This window comes from Tauraco erythrolophus, chromosome 2 (genome assembly GCF_009769465.1).
Source record: "Tauraco erythrolophus isolate bTauEry1 chromosome 2, bTauEry1.pri, whole genome shotgun sequence".
In the NCBI taxonomy this organism is placed as follows: Eukaryota; Metazoa; Chordata; class Aves; order Musophagiformes; family Musophagidae; genus Tauraco; species Tauraco erythrolophus.
Genome location: NC_141466.1, coordinates 101,074,535 through 101,093,044, shown reverse-complemented (window position 1 = coordinate 101,093,044; position 18,510 = coordinate 101,074,535). Strand labels below are relative to the sequence as shown.

Sequence of the window (18,510 nt, the reverse complement as noted above, 5' to 3'; positions counted from 1 at the left end):
CTAGAGCAGAGCAGCAGTTCTGGCTTGTAGGTCACGTCTAGCTGAACTTAGGAGATACAACTGGAGTACTCATCGAAAAGATGAGACAAACTCAGTAGGAAAAAGAACGCAGGGAGCTGGCAAGAAGACAATGCTAGAGTGAGCTCAGACAAAAAAAAGCTCCTGAAGTTTGGTGGGTTTTTTTTCCCTCCAGGATGTGTAGTTCAGAGGTAGGCGGGAGCAGTGGCCAGCCAACAAAGGCTAGATACTGTGGTTTTGAAAGAGGCACTCAAGCATATGGAGCTTTCGTGCAAAAAAAGAATGTTTTTTTGATCAATTCCAGGCGAGATGGCAGTTGTGTCATTCTGAGTGCATCTCGTCAGATTAGATGGGATCACTAAGAGTCTTTTGGCATTTTCAGTCTGAGAGAAAAAAAAACATGTGGCTAGTGAAATTGTCCAGCAAGGAGATTTCCCCCTTCTGACTTGGCTGTTGGATTATGGGGTCCTGAAGCTATGTCAGCCCCTGTTCTGATACCGGGTGACACAGTTGGTGACAATTTGGCCAGTTCTCTCCTGGTTGGGGAGCTCATTGTTTGGAAGGGAAACCCACTGCCAGTATTTGAAATGTACCATCAGAATAACGTGATGTATTCTGGCCGGGGCTTCAGCTCTAATTTCATTTGTTCATTAAATGAAATTTGTGAATTAACACATAAGTGTGAGCTTTGTTAGGAAGAAGTTACAAGTTGGCATGAGTGTGACATGACTAATGAAGGGAGTGAAGTACTTCTCAAGGAAGTGAGATAAGTGAAGCTTTTGATTAGAGTAGGAGAGTAGCTGCGTGCTGTTGAGGCTTGATAAACCAGTTTGAGAAGTACAAATCAACCTTCTGAGGAGCTGCTATATTTAGGGCTGAGCTTCAGCCACGACTCTGATTCCATGCGAGTTCAAACTTTGGGAAAGGTAGATACAGCTTCTGTAGCATGTTCAGCTGAAAGTCCATCTTATTTCCGTTAGCAGCAATGGCTGTGTGCTTCCCTGTTGTTGACACATCTTGGTGTATATGCTGTTCTTTGCCAGAGTGCCACTGGAGAGTTTTGTATTGAGCTGAAGTGTAATGAGAGTTTTCCAGTGTTGTATTTTGTATGTCTTAAGTTTTCTATATGCACTCTAGCAAAAATACAAGCATGGAGGCTTTCCTCTGCTGGTTTTGAGTTTCTCTGTGAGGTATGAGCTTTCAGATCAAATGAAAGGAGGTCACAGGTCATAGCTCAAGTGTGAAACCAGGGAAGAAGCAGGTAGCAAGGCAAAAGCTGACTGAAGCTTAAACTGAGAAGTTACACAGAAGTGTATCCTAAATTGAAATACTCCTTGCCAAAATATCTATCACACTGGTAGCACGGGAATCAGAGTAGTGGTGAATTGTTTGGTTGATGGGAATCTCACAGGTTCAGCAACATGAATCCGTTGTTTTCAGAACAGCGTGTGGTTCCTGGTTCAATGCTCTTACTCCTTTCTTGTGTAAGAAAAGTAAATTCGTCACCTCTCATTAATGCTATCTGGAGTTGAAAGGAGTTTACATGAGCATCATCGCACTGAGTTGTTTCAATGATTCAGAAAACAGAGTGCTCCCTGTGGGTGAATACTTTGTTGGCTTTCTGGGGTTAGTCTATAACACAGAATAACTTTCTTCCCCAGTGCTGAGTAGCTCACTGGAATATTATTACCTGGCAAAACAAAGCTCTCCCATGCTCCCTCCCAGGTTTCGTCAGTGTGCACTAAGACAAAGCCATCACCTCACAGACACCATGCCATATTTTCCTTGTAAACAGTGAGGTGGGAGCTCCTCTGTTCTGATCCTAACTGAGGGGCTAGCAGAGCTGCAGGCAGCTCGTGGACATCCACTTACTAATTTTGTATACCTCAGTTTTGGGGTTCCCAAGCTGTGCCTCATTTTCAAAGGACAGGTAGCTCATGCGACTCCCATTAAAGTCTGTGCAAGATCAGGAGCTCTGAATTCAACCCACAGATGTCTCAAAGTGGGTGTTCCTAACATTCTTGATCTTAAGTTGGGTTCATTTCCCGTCATGTGAAATGAGAGCACTGTTACCTGCCTTCAAAACAGATGCTGTATGGAGGCTTTGAAATGTAAAGCAGGACTGTGTGATATTGCCAGATCTCTAGATACTTTCAGCTGTGCTTTTTAGATGACATACAAATTAAAAATTGCGGAGTTGTGAATGTTGTATGTTTTGTTTCCAACATTCACCACAAACCAGATAACTCTTCAGGGGAATTTATGCATCTGTAATGCTTGTCGCTGATCTTTTTAGAAACAGTGAATAACTTAATGTAGTAGGATTTTTCAGAAAGGAGAGAAAATGCATGCAGGAGGCCTTGTATCAAGATTAATCTCTCAGGAATGCAGGGGGTTAACGGTCAGGCTGATTAATCACTGTTAATGAACCGTCAGGAAATCTGTCAGGAAGTGGGTAAAAATTCCTGATGGCTGATGTGAAGCATTGTGCGGTGTGCTTTGGTTTTGATGTTTCCCAAATGATAGCCTACAGTGGGTGTAGTTTAGTTACCTCTAAGTTCTCAAGACGTGTGAAGGACCAGATGACATGCTGCCCTTGTTCAGCTTGAGTAAGTGAGCAAGGAATTTTCCCCATGCATGGCTATGCAAGTACGATGCAACATAGATGCAAGAAAGTCAGGGATTGCTCCTTCCCACAGCTTCCCAGAATAGAGTCTGGAAAAGATACAGAAAGGAAGCGTGATCATTCCCTCATTCCTCCAGTCCGAGCCCACAGGGTACAGGGGGAAGAGTGGAACAAGTGGCTTTACCTGTGTGGACAAGGAGCCAGAGTATTAGGACTTGGATACACAGCTGAGTTAATGAATTGCCTGGTGTTGACCGAGGGTGAGGTTTCATAGTTGGCTTAAGCAGATCCAAGATCAGGCTGCTGCTGAAAGGAGTGTTTCCAACCTCTTTCTCCTTTGCATGGGACTAGCTATCGTGGTAATACATCAGCTTGCTGATCTGAGTGGAACCTGATGTTTCTTGGTCCGTGTTGGCTGGCTTAGTCTTCAGAGGGATCAGAGAACTGACCTGCCTCACTGCTTGGCTTCACGAGTGCTAGATCTGATGTAGGGGAGGGCGTGGGAACATGAGACAAGGATAAAAACATGAGTGGGGACTGAGCCTTTTAGCAATAACATAACCATGATTGGCTCAAGCCTGTTATGAAACTAAAGTCTGAATCACTGGAATTAAGAGTGCACTGTCAACCTACAGGGAATGCAAATTAAAATGTGTTAGCTTACACCTCCCGCCGTCCTTAAACAGCAGCTGAATACAGCCATCCTGCACGTGGCCGGGAGGAAGGAGCGTGTGGTGGAGCAGCACCACAACAGTTCCCCGCGACTGGTCTGGGGTGAGCAGACCACATCAGACAGCGTCAGTGTGTGTTTGGGGAAGGCAGAGGGGAAGAAGAAAGGAACAGACGAGCACTGCTACCAGGGGTTCTCTCTGTTTTCCTCTGGCTTACGGTAGCATGTTCTAGCTTGTCTTCAAGACAAGACTGCAGAAACACTCAATTACCAGAGCACAGATTAAGCACAGTAATGCCATTGAGGATCTAGACCCTGAAAGTCTGGGGCACAGTGTGCTCTCCTAGTACTTCTCCCTTGTCTTCAACGTAAGTAGCTTTGCAGTGCTCTCTAGTCTGCACTGAAAGCCTAACTTAGACCTAAAAAGGTGAGCCCTGCTATTTGTTTCAAGTTCATTTGGTTTTTATTGCAAAATTTGGTAGTTCTATGTTAAAGACTTTATATAATTTTATTCTGGCCCAAAACTTCAGGCATAGATATAGGAATAAGTGTGCAAGTGGAAAAATCTCTTTGTAATTTTCACATATTTCAGGTTTTAGAGGTTTGTGACCAAAGGTCAGCTCCTGTAAGCACATGTGTGCAGAGCCCCACCAGTATCTGTGGGGTGCCCTACAAAGACTACCATCCTTCCACACAGGATCAGCAACCCCAGATGCCGTGGGAGTAGTCGCCCTCGTTAGGCCTTGAGCTTAGTTTGAAGATAATCAAATTAGTTTTAATTTCAGGAGAGTTTCAAGATTGCGGAGTTAGTTTAATTTGAAGACTGCCTTAATTCAAACTGCCAAAATAGCTCTCCAGTGAAACAGAAGGAAAAATGGGAGGGGAATATTACACCCCTCAAAAATAATAAAGTATCGCACAGGCAAATAAATCCGAAAGTCGAAAAAACAGCCAGTAACATTTCCAGAAATAAACCATTCTCCATCACTTAGAAGATAAACATGGGCTCTTTCAGAGAGAAGGAAATCATAAAAATAAAGACCAAAAAACCAAGCTGTATAACTGATTCAGCCGCTGTTACCAAGGGATATTTTACTCCCTGAGCGTTTCAGCTGAAATTATCTCTTATATCTGAGACATGGACGCTCTTGGCACAAGAGCGTCTGAATATATCCCGAAGGCTGGAAATGTTTCTCCAGTTCCACTAGTAACTTTTCATCAAAGCACAGCGCAGAGATTCTTGTAGGGAGGCACAGGCTTTCCCCACTTAGGAGGAATGGATACTGAGCGTCTTGGCTGACAGATATTTTCGTCTTATGTAGGGCTAATTTGTAGTTCGGGTACAGCGTAGGCAGGGGTACAGCAAGGAATGCTGAGCAGATGTGACACAGAGCAATAACATCCTTAGCATAATCCAGTATCACGTGGTTATGGAGTGCTATAAATACAACAGGAATTCTCCAAGGCCCAGTTCCTTCGACAGAGTTGGGCATCTCTGCATTGCCATGCATTTAGACTGCACTAAATCAGTGTAATCCTCAGGCGTCGTTCATTTGTGCGCTGCTGCAAACGCTCCTGGGAGACTGTGAGCATCATTGCAAGCAACAGCATTGATTCCACATTATAGTGCAGTTTTTGACAGCTTTTGGATGGATGTTTTGATTTATTCTCTAAACGAAAAATTTGTCATTACAGGCATGCCTAATGTTTCTCTTGTAGTGCTGCTATACGAAACATCATTCTTTCCAGGACTTGGTAGCATGCTCCTACGATGTATTTAATGGAATGAATCCGTGTAATACACAGAGCACACATGGACTATGACTTCTTAAAAAATCACCTGAGGAAGGTTTTCTGAGGTTCGGTAACAACATCAGGCTTCAGGAGCCAGAGCCCCCTCCTGTCTTACACAGTCGCCGTTACTCTTGGCCACTAGGACAGACTGGGAGGGTGAAGGTTGAACAAGAGGTTGCCCTGGAACAAGGCAGTGCAACTGCTGTGACACTGTGAACTGTAGCTTTTGACCTCTGGCCTCCAAATTTTTTTGGTGAACAAGTCATCTTATTGTATAAGTGAAATGCATCCTATTTATTCTACACATGATTGATTGAAAAATACCTTACTAGCTGAAAAGACTGTTGAACAATATAGTTTCCACTTACAAAGCACTTTCCTTAAAAAGCTTCTCAGGACAGCATTGTATAAAAATAGTTATACTAAAGTTGTGAACCAGCTTCTGACAAATCAGGACTAACAAAAGCTAAGGTATAAATAGAAGTGTTTTCGTGGGTTTTCTCTTCTCTAGAGGCACAAGAATCTCAGTCAGTGCTGGATTGTAACAAACAAAAATGCCCTTTTCCAGACACACAGGAAAACAAGGACCTTCCAGACTAGCGGCACAGAATATAAAGAGGTTTTCAAAGCTGCTTCAAAACCATAAAACTTAGTCAAAACTGTAACATTTGCATTTTAGAACCAGCCACGCCATATTGGACAATTTTTTTTTTATCCATTTCTTTATTATATTTCATACAAACTAGCATCTCCTGCTTTAGAGAAAGGTTAAACAAGTTGTATTTTTATAGTTGTGGAATGAATTGTCTCCGGGCACTCAAGGATATGAGGATTATCTCAAGGTCTGCAATGTATTAGGATTCCTGGAAGACATGCTGAAGAATGTAAAATATTACATATTCTTGTGTTTATATTTTATCAGTGGGCAGAATAAATTCACCTTACTGGTCATTTTCAAAATTCATTATTTTTGCAAAGTAGATGTGGGGGTTTTTTCCTTATAGCAGGTTTTGAAACAGCTAAATGTAAAGCAAATATTTGCTAACCCAGAGTTTGGATAATCTTGATTTTACTCTGAGCCTGTTCCTTCTTCTGCTCTGTGCTGACCTTTTCTGAATCTACCAAACCCAATGTAGTTTAATCCACAATACCAAAGAGGGAAGGTCTGTTTCTGTAAGCCGAAAATAGTTCTTACTGCAGTTAACTTTGCAGCTGAATCGGTTCTGCTATTGCTCTTTAGGTCACGTTTGACCAGTCATGCCTGCACAGACCAGCAGCGAGGCTGAACACGGTGTCTACATCATCCGTCTGAGGCACACCGCTGTTTCCAGTGTAGTAGCTCCTATACTGAAAACACCTTCCCCCCAAAATGTTTACTTACCAACAACTGAATTTATAGTGTCCTTGGGGTCTATAGTAGTTGAGCTTTAGGGATGATCTTTAAGGTCCCTTCCAACCCTAACCATTTTACTATTCTATGATTCTATGATGCCGACTGCTTCAGTCTATGTATGGGAAGTAAGGATTTCAGCAAAAGTTTACGGGCATCAAATCCTTCTATATATTCTCCAATCATCAAATGATTGTCCTATAATCTTTCCTCTTGCAAAAAAAAATACTAGGGGGCCTTTTTCCATTCTGCGTGGAAGTCTGCTGTTCACCCCATTTTCCACCTTTGTAGTCGTTTAACATTGTTCGGCCTCGCCAAAAGGGAGATCTACAGCCATCTCACAACCTTGGAGCATCGCCCGCAAGCGGAGAGGCACAGTAAGGCTGCAGGGAGAACCTACGTTCCACCTCGTCATCATCCAAACTAAGACCTGGGTGACGTGCAGTTTGTGTTTTTTTGCTCCAATAGCAAAGAGTGCAGCAATTGTTTGGGCCAGTATTTCATTACCACCGTTACCAAAAAAAAAAAAATTATCAAGAAGACAGCATTCCGCTCCGTGCCGCTGCTGGGTAATAGTTTGTGCTATTTAATATCAGATATTTTGAATATTCCTCAGTAAAATAATATTTGGCCACTTCTGTTACCCAGTGATCACTGTATGAGAAATATCTGATGTAAAAATGACGACTTCTTCCTGCTAGAGCTACAGCAGAACAGATCTGCTTGCTGAAATTCTACCTCTGCCTGTAAAAGCAGCGCCAAAATAGCTGTAATAATTAATCATGCACCGATTAGATTATAAACTCTGAGATGGACCGAAGATTTTTGTATTATGCATCAGACAAAAGACACTGGCAATGCTTAACTAGCAGTCACCTGCTCCTGCTCCACCTGCCATTGTGGGAGCCCTCTGGAAACCAGAAGGGAGACAAAGGTCACAGAAATTGATAAAAACCTTCACCTGCCCCTGCTGTGTTCAGGAATACAGAACTGTTGAAACAGCTGCTGCCACAGCTGCATCCTGGGGTACCGCTTCGTTTATTAACTTGTAATTTGCCAGGCGACGCTCTACATCGTACCCCGCTGTGAAGGCGATGGAAGACGGCGTCCAAACTTGAGGCTAAGCAAGAGTTAAGCAGGGAGTTTCCTGACTGGGAACACCAGTGCAAACAGCTGCCTTGGGAGGGCTGGGCAAGGAGAGCCAAGGCATGGCGTGGGCGCCCGCATCCTGCGCTCACCCCCTTCGGGGTTCCCGTGCAATTGCCACGCTGCCCTGCCCCGTCAGCTGCCTGTAACATTATCAACAGGTTTCTGTGGAAATGGTCATTTTTTGCCAGAATGATATTATATGCAGCTGATTTTAGAGAAAATAGGAGTTAACACTGAGAACCACTAGAACTCAAAATTGGAAAATTACTTCCTAGTCTTAATTTCCAGTTAGAAATTTTGCTCAGCTATCTTAACTAACCTTTTCCAGGCCCTTTGCTTTTGTCCCATGACTCTTGGGGCCTATTAATTACAACTACAGAGGCAAAACCCCTCAGGGGAGGTAGTCCCTATGCTGGTTCCCGAATGAAATGAGATATTACCAGTGTGTCCAGTGTAATGCTTTTACTGGTATAAAAGCATGATTAAAAAAAGGGGACCTTAGAACCAGTTTTATGCTACCAACAAGAATTGTTATCAGTCTGGCCTTAGAAATCAAGCCAGTTTTAGGGGAGGAGGGGAAGGGGGCACTGTGGAACAAAATGAGCAAATCAAGTTAAAAATTACTTATTTTGCCAATTATTGAGGACACTACAGAGCACTGAACATCACAGAACAGCAGTTACTGTTAAAAAGCACTCAGGAGGCGAACAGTTGTCATTCCCCGCTGATCAGAGCAGAACTGGCGGTATCAGGGCTAGAAGGTCAGAGCAGGCCAGTACCTGCGCGGGGCAGGAGCACTCCCTGCCCACCGAGGGCTTGCACAGGGCAGGCAGAGCATCAGGCAGCTCTGGCGGGGCACACAGCCTGGGGACAAGTAGCTCAGGAGGGTCATGGCTGCCAGAGCTCCTCCAGGTGAACGTCACTGTCCTCCAACCCTACGGTCAAGCTCAGCACAGGTGGCAAAGCTTGCCCCAGAAGCAAGGGTGGTTTGTGTGACAGACGCACCATAGACCTTTGTTAATGAGACCTTCCTAATGAACAACAGCTAAGTTCTGGAGGCATCAAAATGTATCATTCTGCAACTAGGAATTTACAGACACCACAAGCCACATGGCTTATTTTTTTCCCCTTTTCTCTGTCCCTTCCACCACTGCCCTTTATGAAAAACAGAAGTTAAACGAAAGAATAGCTTTAATGAAACATTCAGGTTGAGAAATCAAAATCAGACACTCCAACAACAGGAAGTTTCAAAAGCAGTGTTTACAACAGCATGCTGCTGAACTGTAGCACACTTGCCTGCCTTGAAGTTTAAGCCATATTATAGTGTGCACCTTGCCTCAACAGCTGGGCACAAGGATAGCATGGTGGCGTTCGTTTAACGTGGCAGAACTTCCCAGGCATACGAAAGTGAATTAACTCAACCCCTGAACAATTTCCTGACCCCTGCCGTCAGCGCTGCGACTTTCGTCTTTCCAGTAAACACATCTGAATTGTTTCCCTGTGTGAGTGCACTTAAACTTGTTTGTTATTTTATTCTAGGGAGCTGGAGACAGTTTTGTGGGAGCACTCGCCTTCTACCTGGCTTACTATCCCAAGTTATCCATGGAGGAAATGGTCAGGAAGTCTAACTTTGTCGCATCAGTGAGCGTCCAGGCATCAGGGACACAATCTTCATATCCTTACAGGAAGGACTTGCCTCAGGACCTTTTCTAATTGACATTGTCTAGCTCAGTGTACTGATTTTATCTTATCCCAGACGGTATTATTCTCCTGACTGCACTGAGTTTCTCCTCTGCTGACTGGAAAGACCAGGAAAGTCTCTTTGTTTGTTATTTGAGGGATCCTGTTAGTTCCTGTTCTACTACAGTACGATGGGGTGGTGGTGGGTTTGTGTCTTTCGAACACAGCGCAGCAGGTCTCTCTGGCCCCACACTAACCGTTGGGCTTGTGGCCCTCCCACACAATGTGCTACACTGAACTACGCAAAGTTCGCAGCGAAACGTCTGGAGGGGATTGGGCTGCTGGAAATATTTTTACTTGATTTTATCAGAACTTCTGATTTGCAATGCCAGCACGTGAAGTAGAGTGTTAGCTTCGAAACAGCAACTTCAGTCCTTGGCTGCAGACACCATGGCCAGCGTTTGGCTTCTAACAAAGCACCGTACCTCCAGCCACTGTACCTCCAGCCCCGGCCCATCTATCCCTGCCTGCCTCAGATGCGGGCTGCGGCACTGCGCTCTGCCAGGCTGCGGTAGGTCCCTTGAGCTGGAAAGAGGCCAAGAGTGCTACTGAGGTAGACTTTGAAAAAAGTGTTTCTAGCCATATTGCTCTAGACATAGGTGAGCTAATTAAAGAAGAAAAGCTTCCAAAAACATCAGAGAATTACTTTGGCTATCTCCTTTCTTCACGATTGACAAAAATCCAGGAGTGAAAATTCCATCCTACTTACCTGACTGAAAATAGTATAGCTCTTTTAGCCAGGGTCACAGCTTACCGAAAAGCTCATTTTATTTCACCAGGTTCCCCTTGCTTCTTCCTTTCCTAGGAAGGAGCTGGTGCAACGCCACCCCTCCAAGGAACGACACCAATTCGTGGTCACTACTGTTGAATCTGTGGCTGGTAGGTTAGAAAAACTTGCAATCCTGCCATTGAATTCCTGCTGTGGAAAATGTTAATTTTTATTGCCTTATAAAACAATAGTTCCTTTGAAGATTACAGCCTCTTTCACAATGGAAAACACAGACAATGGGATTTGCTATTTAATTTTTTTTAATTGAGTACTGTAAAAATAACTCAAAAGATAAATAAATGTTACTGTGATGATCTATGTCCAGACATTAAGAATTTTCTCTCTCTACATTGTTTTATTCACAATGGCCTTCAAATCACAGGAGACGGTGATCCCAGTTCATTTCCTCTCTTTTCAGCCCATGTAGCTGGATTTCTGAATCAGCATTCACCCCGTGCTCCCCCTAATCCGTCCTCTCCTCATGCGTAAATCAAGCCCAGTCATTGTTCAGATAGAGCGGATTTTTCTCTTCTCTGTAAAGAGGACGCGTTGTTTTGCTATAGGGAAAAAAATAAAGAATTTGTTAAGAAGCCTGAAGTGTTAAGATGCAATTCAACGATCCTACATCCCTTCCTCCTGGCTGCCTTCACTCTTACATGAGTGTGGAGCAGCCGACTGGCACAGCGCTGCTGTTAACCAACTCCTGAAGGAGTTTAGTAGTGCTTTCACTTTACCACATGTAATTTTTAGTTCCTAAGAGGTCCATTTTACCTCTGTGAAAGTAAGTATCGGGATTTAAGTGGCTGAAAACATTGAACAGCTGCTCTGTGTGACTATTCTGAGTCACAGCTGCTCAATGTAGGGATAAAAATAGGTTCTTACTGCTTCTACTACTCTTCAGCTTCAGAGCCCAAACAGCTACAGATGGTGAGCTGATCTAGTTGGTCTCACAGACTGACTGAAAAGTTGACCAAGTGTCCTCTGGGTCTCTCAATGAGGCACAAACTAAGCCTGCCTCCAACACCTGATGCAGATGTTAGCAAAGTCAGTTCAACTACAGGTAAAGAAATGTCAATGCATTCCTGGAAAGAAAATAAAAAATAAATCGAATCAAAGCTTTACAATGCCGTTTGAAAAGCAGCGCTGTTCTCACTGAACTTCATTATACCAATTCCTTTGAAAGCTATGCCAGAGCAATCCACACTGTAACAACATCGCTTCTTCCACCTAAGAGTTTCACTTTAAGAAATATTGCAACTTAGTAACACATTCTGTTGCCGGTTAGGAGGTAGTGAAACTTGGGCACTCCCGCCACTACTTCACTAAAAAGCTTCATTCTGCGGAGGTCCCAGGTTTTCCAAAAGTACAAAACATAAGGTGAAAACGCATGCCAAGTGAAAATGCTTCCTAACATATTCCTGATGTGAGTTGGTATCTAGACTCAAATTTACTTCCCTTCACACATGCAGCACTTTCTCACATCAATTTCTCACTTGTGTTCTACTACAGGCTACGAAGATCAGTGCTTTTTTTCTTAATTACTTCCAATTTTGTAACTTCAACAACCTACTACGTGTTCAGCAACAGAAGTGCTACTTAGCCTAAGCTCTGCACTCTTTTCACATTTCCTACAAGTTGTGAACCTTCTGGAGGATCACTTTGCACAGTGTTTCAATGCAATAATTTAAAGTTTTCTTATTGAAGAAAATAATCCCAGTGATCTCCAATTCCCCTTCTGTATGGAATTCAGGAGAGCCGCAACCTCTGTCAGCATGAGTGCTTTGATGAGAGCATCCTGTTTCTCTGGTAGTTTCTCTCACCTGCCATAAAGCTCTTGTACTGTTAGATCTGAGTATGAAAAGGTCAGTCATCCAAAAAGAACATAAAATTCTAACAAAAAATAAGCTTGAACCACGTAACCACTGGCCATACATTATGCTACCTACTTAGAGCTGCTGAATACATTTCTTTGTTCTATAGATGAAATAAGCCTTTTTCGCATTAACTCCCCCATGCTATTTCGAGCATGGTCTGGTTTAAATTCTGTTTCCCCAAATTAAGCTTTTTAACGGTCCTCCCCCAGAAACTTGAGCTCTTAGTCACCTTTTGAAAAGCTTGGTGAGCAAAAGGCATCTTGGCAAGTGCTCTAACCCTCCAACAAATCCAATTCTTAAACTGAGAAAATCTGCAAGGACCAGAGGAACATAAGAGAACCCACAAACTGTCATGTGGAGAGTGGTATCATTCGTAGAGGAGAAAGAACTTGTGTTTACTTCTTTAAAAGAAAAAGTCCATTCTGTAAGTGATGGTTAAAACATATTGTCCGGAGCACCCATGGCAGCTTAACAGAATGTTTCTATGGATGCATACTTCGTGGCTGCTTGTTGGAGGTAGGACAGCCTAGCAAACCACACAAAGAAAGAAAATGAAAGAACTCCTGTGTCACTTTGCTTTGTCACTGACATGCGGCATGGCTGTCACCAAAGACTCTGATGTGTTGGTCAAGTCATTACTTTGTTTCAGTGCCACAGTCCGTAAAACAAGGGTAACGTTTACTTCCCACTGGAATGTCATGAAGAACAGCAACAGTACAGTCATCCGAGTATGAAACATGTTATGACATATTCTGCTTAGATGGGAAGAATCCTGTTATATTCAAATCTTTTGCCCCACACAGTCCGAGAAGCTTTAGACAAAGAACGCTGACTTCTTCCCCCAGCTCTTACCAATGGGATCATATCTCAGCAGGACCAGTTTTTCCTGCAGTCGGAGCCTCTTGACGTTGAAACAGTAGCCCGTCTCGGCCGCGCTTTTCATCCTCACCAGAATGTACCTGAAATCACAAGGAATGTCTCTGTGTCAGTGCACAGGGGCGCTGTCAAAGGGACAAGCTTTTAGCATAAACAATTTGGCACAACCATGGAATCATAGAATGGTTCGGGTTGGAAGGGACCTTAAAGATCATCTAGTTCCAACCCCCCTGCCACGGGCAGAGACACCTTCCACTAGATCAGGTTGCTCAAAGCCCCAGCCAACCTGGCCTTGAACGATTCCAGGGATGGGGCATCCACAGCTTTTCTGGCCAACCTGTTCCAGTGCCTCACCACCCTCAGAGTGATGAATTTCTCCCTAACATCTAATCTAAGTGCACCCTTTCAGTTTAAAGCCATTGCCCCTTGTCCTGTCACTACAGACCCTTGTAAAACAAGTCCTCCTCCAGCTTTCCTGTAGGCCCCCTTTAGGCACTGGAAGGCCACTGTCACATAAGATACTTAATTTCAGCTTCATGGATGTTCTGCATGGGAGCTACCATACCATATGCTAAACTTATAACACAGACAAAGAGCCATAAATTCCAGCACCAAGTTTAACTAAGTGACTCCTAAACAGAATACAAGCCCAGAGAGAAGTAGCTCCTCCACAAAACAGTGAGGGGAGAGGAAGAAAAACAGGAAAGAAAGAAAAAAACCTAAACAACTCAACATACAACTGAGTCACTACGGCTTAAAAGATAATGGCAAGAGAGGAAGGATGATGGTAGTTAAAGATGTTCAGGCTGCAGATAACACTGTATCACAGACTATCGCTTCCACATGCAGAGAGGAACCCGAGCAGATAGGATGGAACAAGCGGGATGCAAAAGGAGACACAGGACCCCTTGGCACCATCCATCCCACTACAGACACAGGGCTTGACATGAACCCAGCCACGGAAACTCCCTTCCCCACTGGAGGGCTCTCAGTTTATGGGGCAGGCTGGCAGCAGCTGCAGTGTGCCTGGGAGCAGGGAAAGCCAGGAGACTGGGAAAGCCACTTGCACCCTGGAAGTATTCCGAGATCTGTGCAACTTCCCCGACACAGGGTATCTTCTGAAGTTTCAAAAGAAAGGTCAAACCCTTTAACCAATTTGTAAATGATGTCTTCCTCTTCCATTGCAATAAAGGGATACATCTCTGCATGTGGATTATTAATTTCCCTCAATTTTCCTGCTTCTAATACAAAATGGTCTGTCAAAATCAAGAGACATCCATTCTTCCTCACTTGTGCAGCTCTGACCAGTGTACTTCCTTGAGCTCTCCCCTTCCAGCTTTGCAATCTAATTTACTGATGAGTTCCAAACAAAAACAGAAAAGCATCGGATTCCTGCAGACCAAATGACCAAGCATAGCCTAGGAATTATCCCCAATTATTGTCCTCTCCTGTACACTACTGCAGGTGTGATGTGGAGCGCCAGTAACCACACAGACTCCTTCCCCTCTACCTCACCCACTTCCTCAAAGCCTCTGCGCAGTTTCCCTTTTCTGGGGGAACTGGTGGTATTGGCATGACCAGGCCTTTGAAATTCTTGTGCACCACACATCTGAGGCCAAGCCCCTTCTGAACAATACATCTTGTTGAGAAAACTTGCTGCCCAACGAAGAAATGTAACCAGGAGCAGAGGCAGAAAAGAACAGTGGAAAGCTATCAGGGCACAGGGAGAAAACCCAAGGGTAGCGCAGAAGGATAAATAATACAAGGAGATAACATATTCCTGAAATATATATGGGACTATACAAAGAACAGAGAAAGGAACATTAGGGGAAAAAAGAAAAGACGAGGAGGGGAAAAAAATAAATCACTACGTTAACATTAGTAACACCATTTTTTAAAGCTGCTTTTTCACCTCGCGGAAACATCCTGCTTTGCTGTGTTTGTTTCTGCCAACAGGTAACAGCAGAACGCTGAGACATCAAACTGCTCTCTTCCCTGTCAGGTACACACTTGGGAAGTGCTTTCTTAATTTCAAATCCTGACAATTGTGCAGAAATCCTGTAACAGAAGAACCTCTTCAAAGCCAGCAAGTGGTTGGTACTGGCTCTGTTGGGGGCTGATTCTTAAAAGATAATCAGAAAACGTACCCAAGGCCATAGTTCCTGAGGCTGCGTGGTTCCAAATACAACACGCTTGCACAGAATGCACCTTCTGAGAATCAGAAGAACGTGTTCAGATAAACGTATCTGTTCAGCCCCTTGGATTTGTCCAGCTAATTTTCTTACGGATAGCATTTTAGATGCAAGTCCTTCTCTTCGCATGATCTTGCATCCACAGTGTAAGACTACTACTGTGCTGAAAGTACATATTCCTTCCCTTCCAACCCTTAAAACACATCAGCTTTCTTTACAGGTCAGAGGACTGTGACTGATTTTCTTCCAGAGCCCGCTAACACCTCTCCTGAGCTTGACTATAGAGCAAATCAAGATGCCCAGAGCACCGGCTACGCCCCATCCACTCCTTGCACATGAATATATGGACGTGCTAAAACTGGGAAGCGCTCTGCACCTGTACCCCTGCACCCTGCCTATGAGAAAGCAGCTGCCCAAAGTCCGGCCCACAAACAACACAAAGACCCACGCTGTACCTTCACTTGCCTGCCTCAGCTAAAACGTATGAAAGGTAAACAAGAGGAAGATTACGTGGATAATTTATAGCCTCTCTTGAATCATGAAGCACAGAGGCGTGCTTCCCCTGCACAGGGCGCTTTGGATATTACGGCTCAGCTCAGCACAGCAGCCCACAGGACAAAACTTGCTTTAGCTGCGTTTTTAGAACCTAGAGGGTTTCTCACACCATTCTGTACTTACCTGTGAAAAGACACACATGCAGAATGACACAGAGGACGCAGCTAAACTCAAGGAGCTAAACTCAAGGACTGCAATTTTCTAAGGTGTATTAAAAAATTCTAGAGAAGCCTAATATTTCGTAAAGTCACTTACAGACACAGGGTGGTAGCAGAAATCAGAAACTGGTGAGGAAAACATCACTTACTTAGATTTGTTCTTGGCCACTTTTTTGCAGCATGAAGAGGAGAAAAAAAGAAGAAACAGTTATCATTTTATCTTGCTTCCTTTATATAAAGATTAAGTTTTCCACTGCCTGCCTTTGCAACAACCCCAGATAGATTGTGCAGAGATTTGCCTCACAGAAGAAACACCCTTCGTCCTTCCATCTACATGCTCCCAGTTGCCTGCTCTTTCTCCCACCATACTGCTTTTACAAGTGCCTATGCAAGCGCAACATTGCCTAGTGCAATGGACTGCACTTGTTGCAGCCTCCAGGAATTCACTAGAAGAATTCCAGGACAGTTAAGGCACGTATGAACTAACACTGCTGGTGAAAACTGCAGTCCCACTCTCCCCTACTTGCTTTTGCCCAACCCTGCTCGAGTTCCTGCTGTAGTGCCAACACAAAGGCTTGAATGCCCATACGGTGAACCAGAGCACGGAGCTGTTCTCAGATGACACTAACCTTCCCGCAAGGCTGGTTTTAGGCCCCCTGATCTAACCCACCACATAGAATGAAAAGGCAGAATTATTTTCTTCTGTCAGCCCAGTGAATTTAAAGTAACCATAAACCTACACCATGAATGCAAAAAAAAAAAACAAAAACCCACACTAAAATTTTAAAAATGGCTCATCTATATTCTGTCCATGCAAGCCTTGCTTAGGCCATCATGAGCTTCCGGCCAGCCTCCTCTGGCACTGTTCCCTCAACACAGCCCAAACTTACCCAGACCCCGTGAAGGGCACGTTTCTCACCTCAGACTCTCCCCCCCACCACCTGACTCCCTCCAGAGACTTCCTGTTTTTCAACTCAGGAGCTGAAGCTCCTCAGCCTCATTTCTGCGGGCTCGCAAGTTCTGCCGCCCTCGCGTCCTCCCCCACTCGGACCCCGGGCCCGGCGCTCTGCCAGCGGCACCGCTCACAAACGCGCCGCCGGCCCCACAGAAGCCACCCTGCCCGGAACACAGCCTCATCCCGCCCCGGGGGACACGGAGCCCCAGCGGGGCCCATCCGCAGGGGAAAGCGGCGGACGCGCAGCCCCGCCGGCCGAAGGCGGGGGATGGGCTGACTCCTGCCCCTGCTTGGCGCCGCGCCCCGCCCCGCCCCGCCGCGGGGCACGCCGGGAGGTGAAGTCGCGCTTCGCTGCCTGCCGGGACGCGCAGGCCCCGCGGGCGGCGAACAGAGGTGAAGAGGCGAAGGGCCCGTCGCGCCTCCGCCGCCGAGGCTCCCGCCCGCCCGCCTCCCACCAAGGCCGCCCCCGGCCCCGCCCCGCTCCTCCCTGCGCCACTCACGAGCCGCCGCCGTTAGGAACATAATAACGCTCGGCCCGACACGGCCCGGCACGGCCGCGGCACTGCAAACCCCAACCCTTTCCCTCGCCGCCGCCACTTCCGCTCCGCGCGGCAGAACCGCTTCCGGGGCGCGCGAGGGGGGGCGTGGCCGGCGCCTTCCCGCCTGGCGGGGCGCGCTGCGGCCCCAGCCCCGCCTCCCCGCGCGCGGGGGGCGTGGCCAGCGCGGAGCGGGGCAGGGTGTGGGCGGGGCCGAGGAGTGGGCGGGGCCGGGGTGTGGGCGGGGCGCGGTGGCCGCTACCGGGCGGCCCGGGCGGGGGTCAGGGAGCCGGGAGCGGGGACAGCCGGCGGTGCGGACCCGGGAGCTGTGGGAAGCTGGAAGGAGGAGCCGCCCGTGTTCCCTGGGGTGCCGGGGAGCCGAGCGCGGGAGATCTGGGGCCCAACTGAACCCGTCGATGTTTACGAGATACTGTGCAAAAGCAATGGACGGGGGGGGGCTCAGGGGGCACCGAGGCAAGTTTCCCTGTTCTTCCAACCACTTGGATAATGAACTGTAAGTTCTTATCCTTTAAAGAATTCAGAGAAGGTCCGTGGCTTACTTCTCCTCTCTCTCCCACCGATTAGTTACACTGTTAATGAAGGAATTCGAGTCCTTAAATATTTAGCAATTACGAAGGCAGTAAAAGTGTCAGCTTGACATATTTAGATGGAAAGCAAGACTGAGAATGTATAACAACATGCAGCTAATTTCATATTCTATGGCCTGGAAACAAATGGCTGACCCTTAAAAGGCTGGAGCAAGATGACATCTCAAGGAAAGCAGCATCGCTCATGTCAAGTGTTCCCTTCATATGTTGTTCCTTCTTTCAATTCAATTCCATTATTTCCAAATACTTCCTCTTAATGATACAACATTTCAATCTTTACTATTTGGCCTTCAGAAGTATAAATCTAGTAGTTACATAATCTGCCCATGAATATCAGAGTGAGAACTTGAAAACATTCAGGATGATAAAATGTGAGTGCTGCAAGACTTCTCTTTGATCTGCATTACTGCCTCAGTCAGAGCGCAGACTGAAATGGAATGGGATTGCCAACCTCCTGACTTCACTGCCAGGAATATAAATCAACATTAAAGATGATTTTTAAATGAAATAGCAAGTTAAACATTTGTACAAACACATCATCAAGTAGAGGTTATACTGCTTCTTTTTAAACCTTTGCCTGCTGGCAAAAATAAAACTGTT

General features: G+C 45.5%; 2 protein-coding genes across 3 annotated transcripts in view; one reads left to right on the top strand and one right to left on the bottom strand.

The window, feature by feature from the left end:
• Window positions 1-9,360, top strand: part of RBKS (ribokinase) — a 70,544-nt gene extending 61,184 nt beyond the window's left edge. For both annotated transcript variants that reach the window (XM_086628631.1, XM_086628623.1), the window contains exon 8: window positions 9,187-9,360. In XM_086628631.1, the coding sequence (XP_086484757.1) occupies window positions 9,187-9,360 (174 nt within the window). The remainder of the gene's footprint in view (window positions 1-9,186) is intronic.
• Window positions 9,361-10,324: 964 nt separating this feature from the next.
• On the bottom strand, window positions 10,325-17,347 carry MRPL33 (mitochondrial ribosomal protein L33). Its single transcript, XM_086628613.1, has 4 exons — window positions 17,267-17,347; window positions 15,961-15,979; window positions 12,883-12,989; window positions 10,325-10,713 (listed from the first exon to the last, which is right to left on the bottom strand). Exons 1-4 carry the CDS (start codon window positions 17,286-17,288, stop codon window positions 10,664-10,666), a joined length of 198 nt encoding a protein of 65 aa, XP_086484739.1. The 5' UTR covers window positions 17,289-17,347; the 3' UTR covers window positions 10,325-10,663.
• Window positions 17,348-18,510: the final 1,163 nt, after the last annotated feature.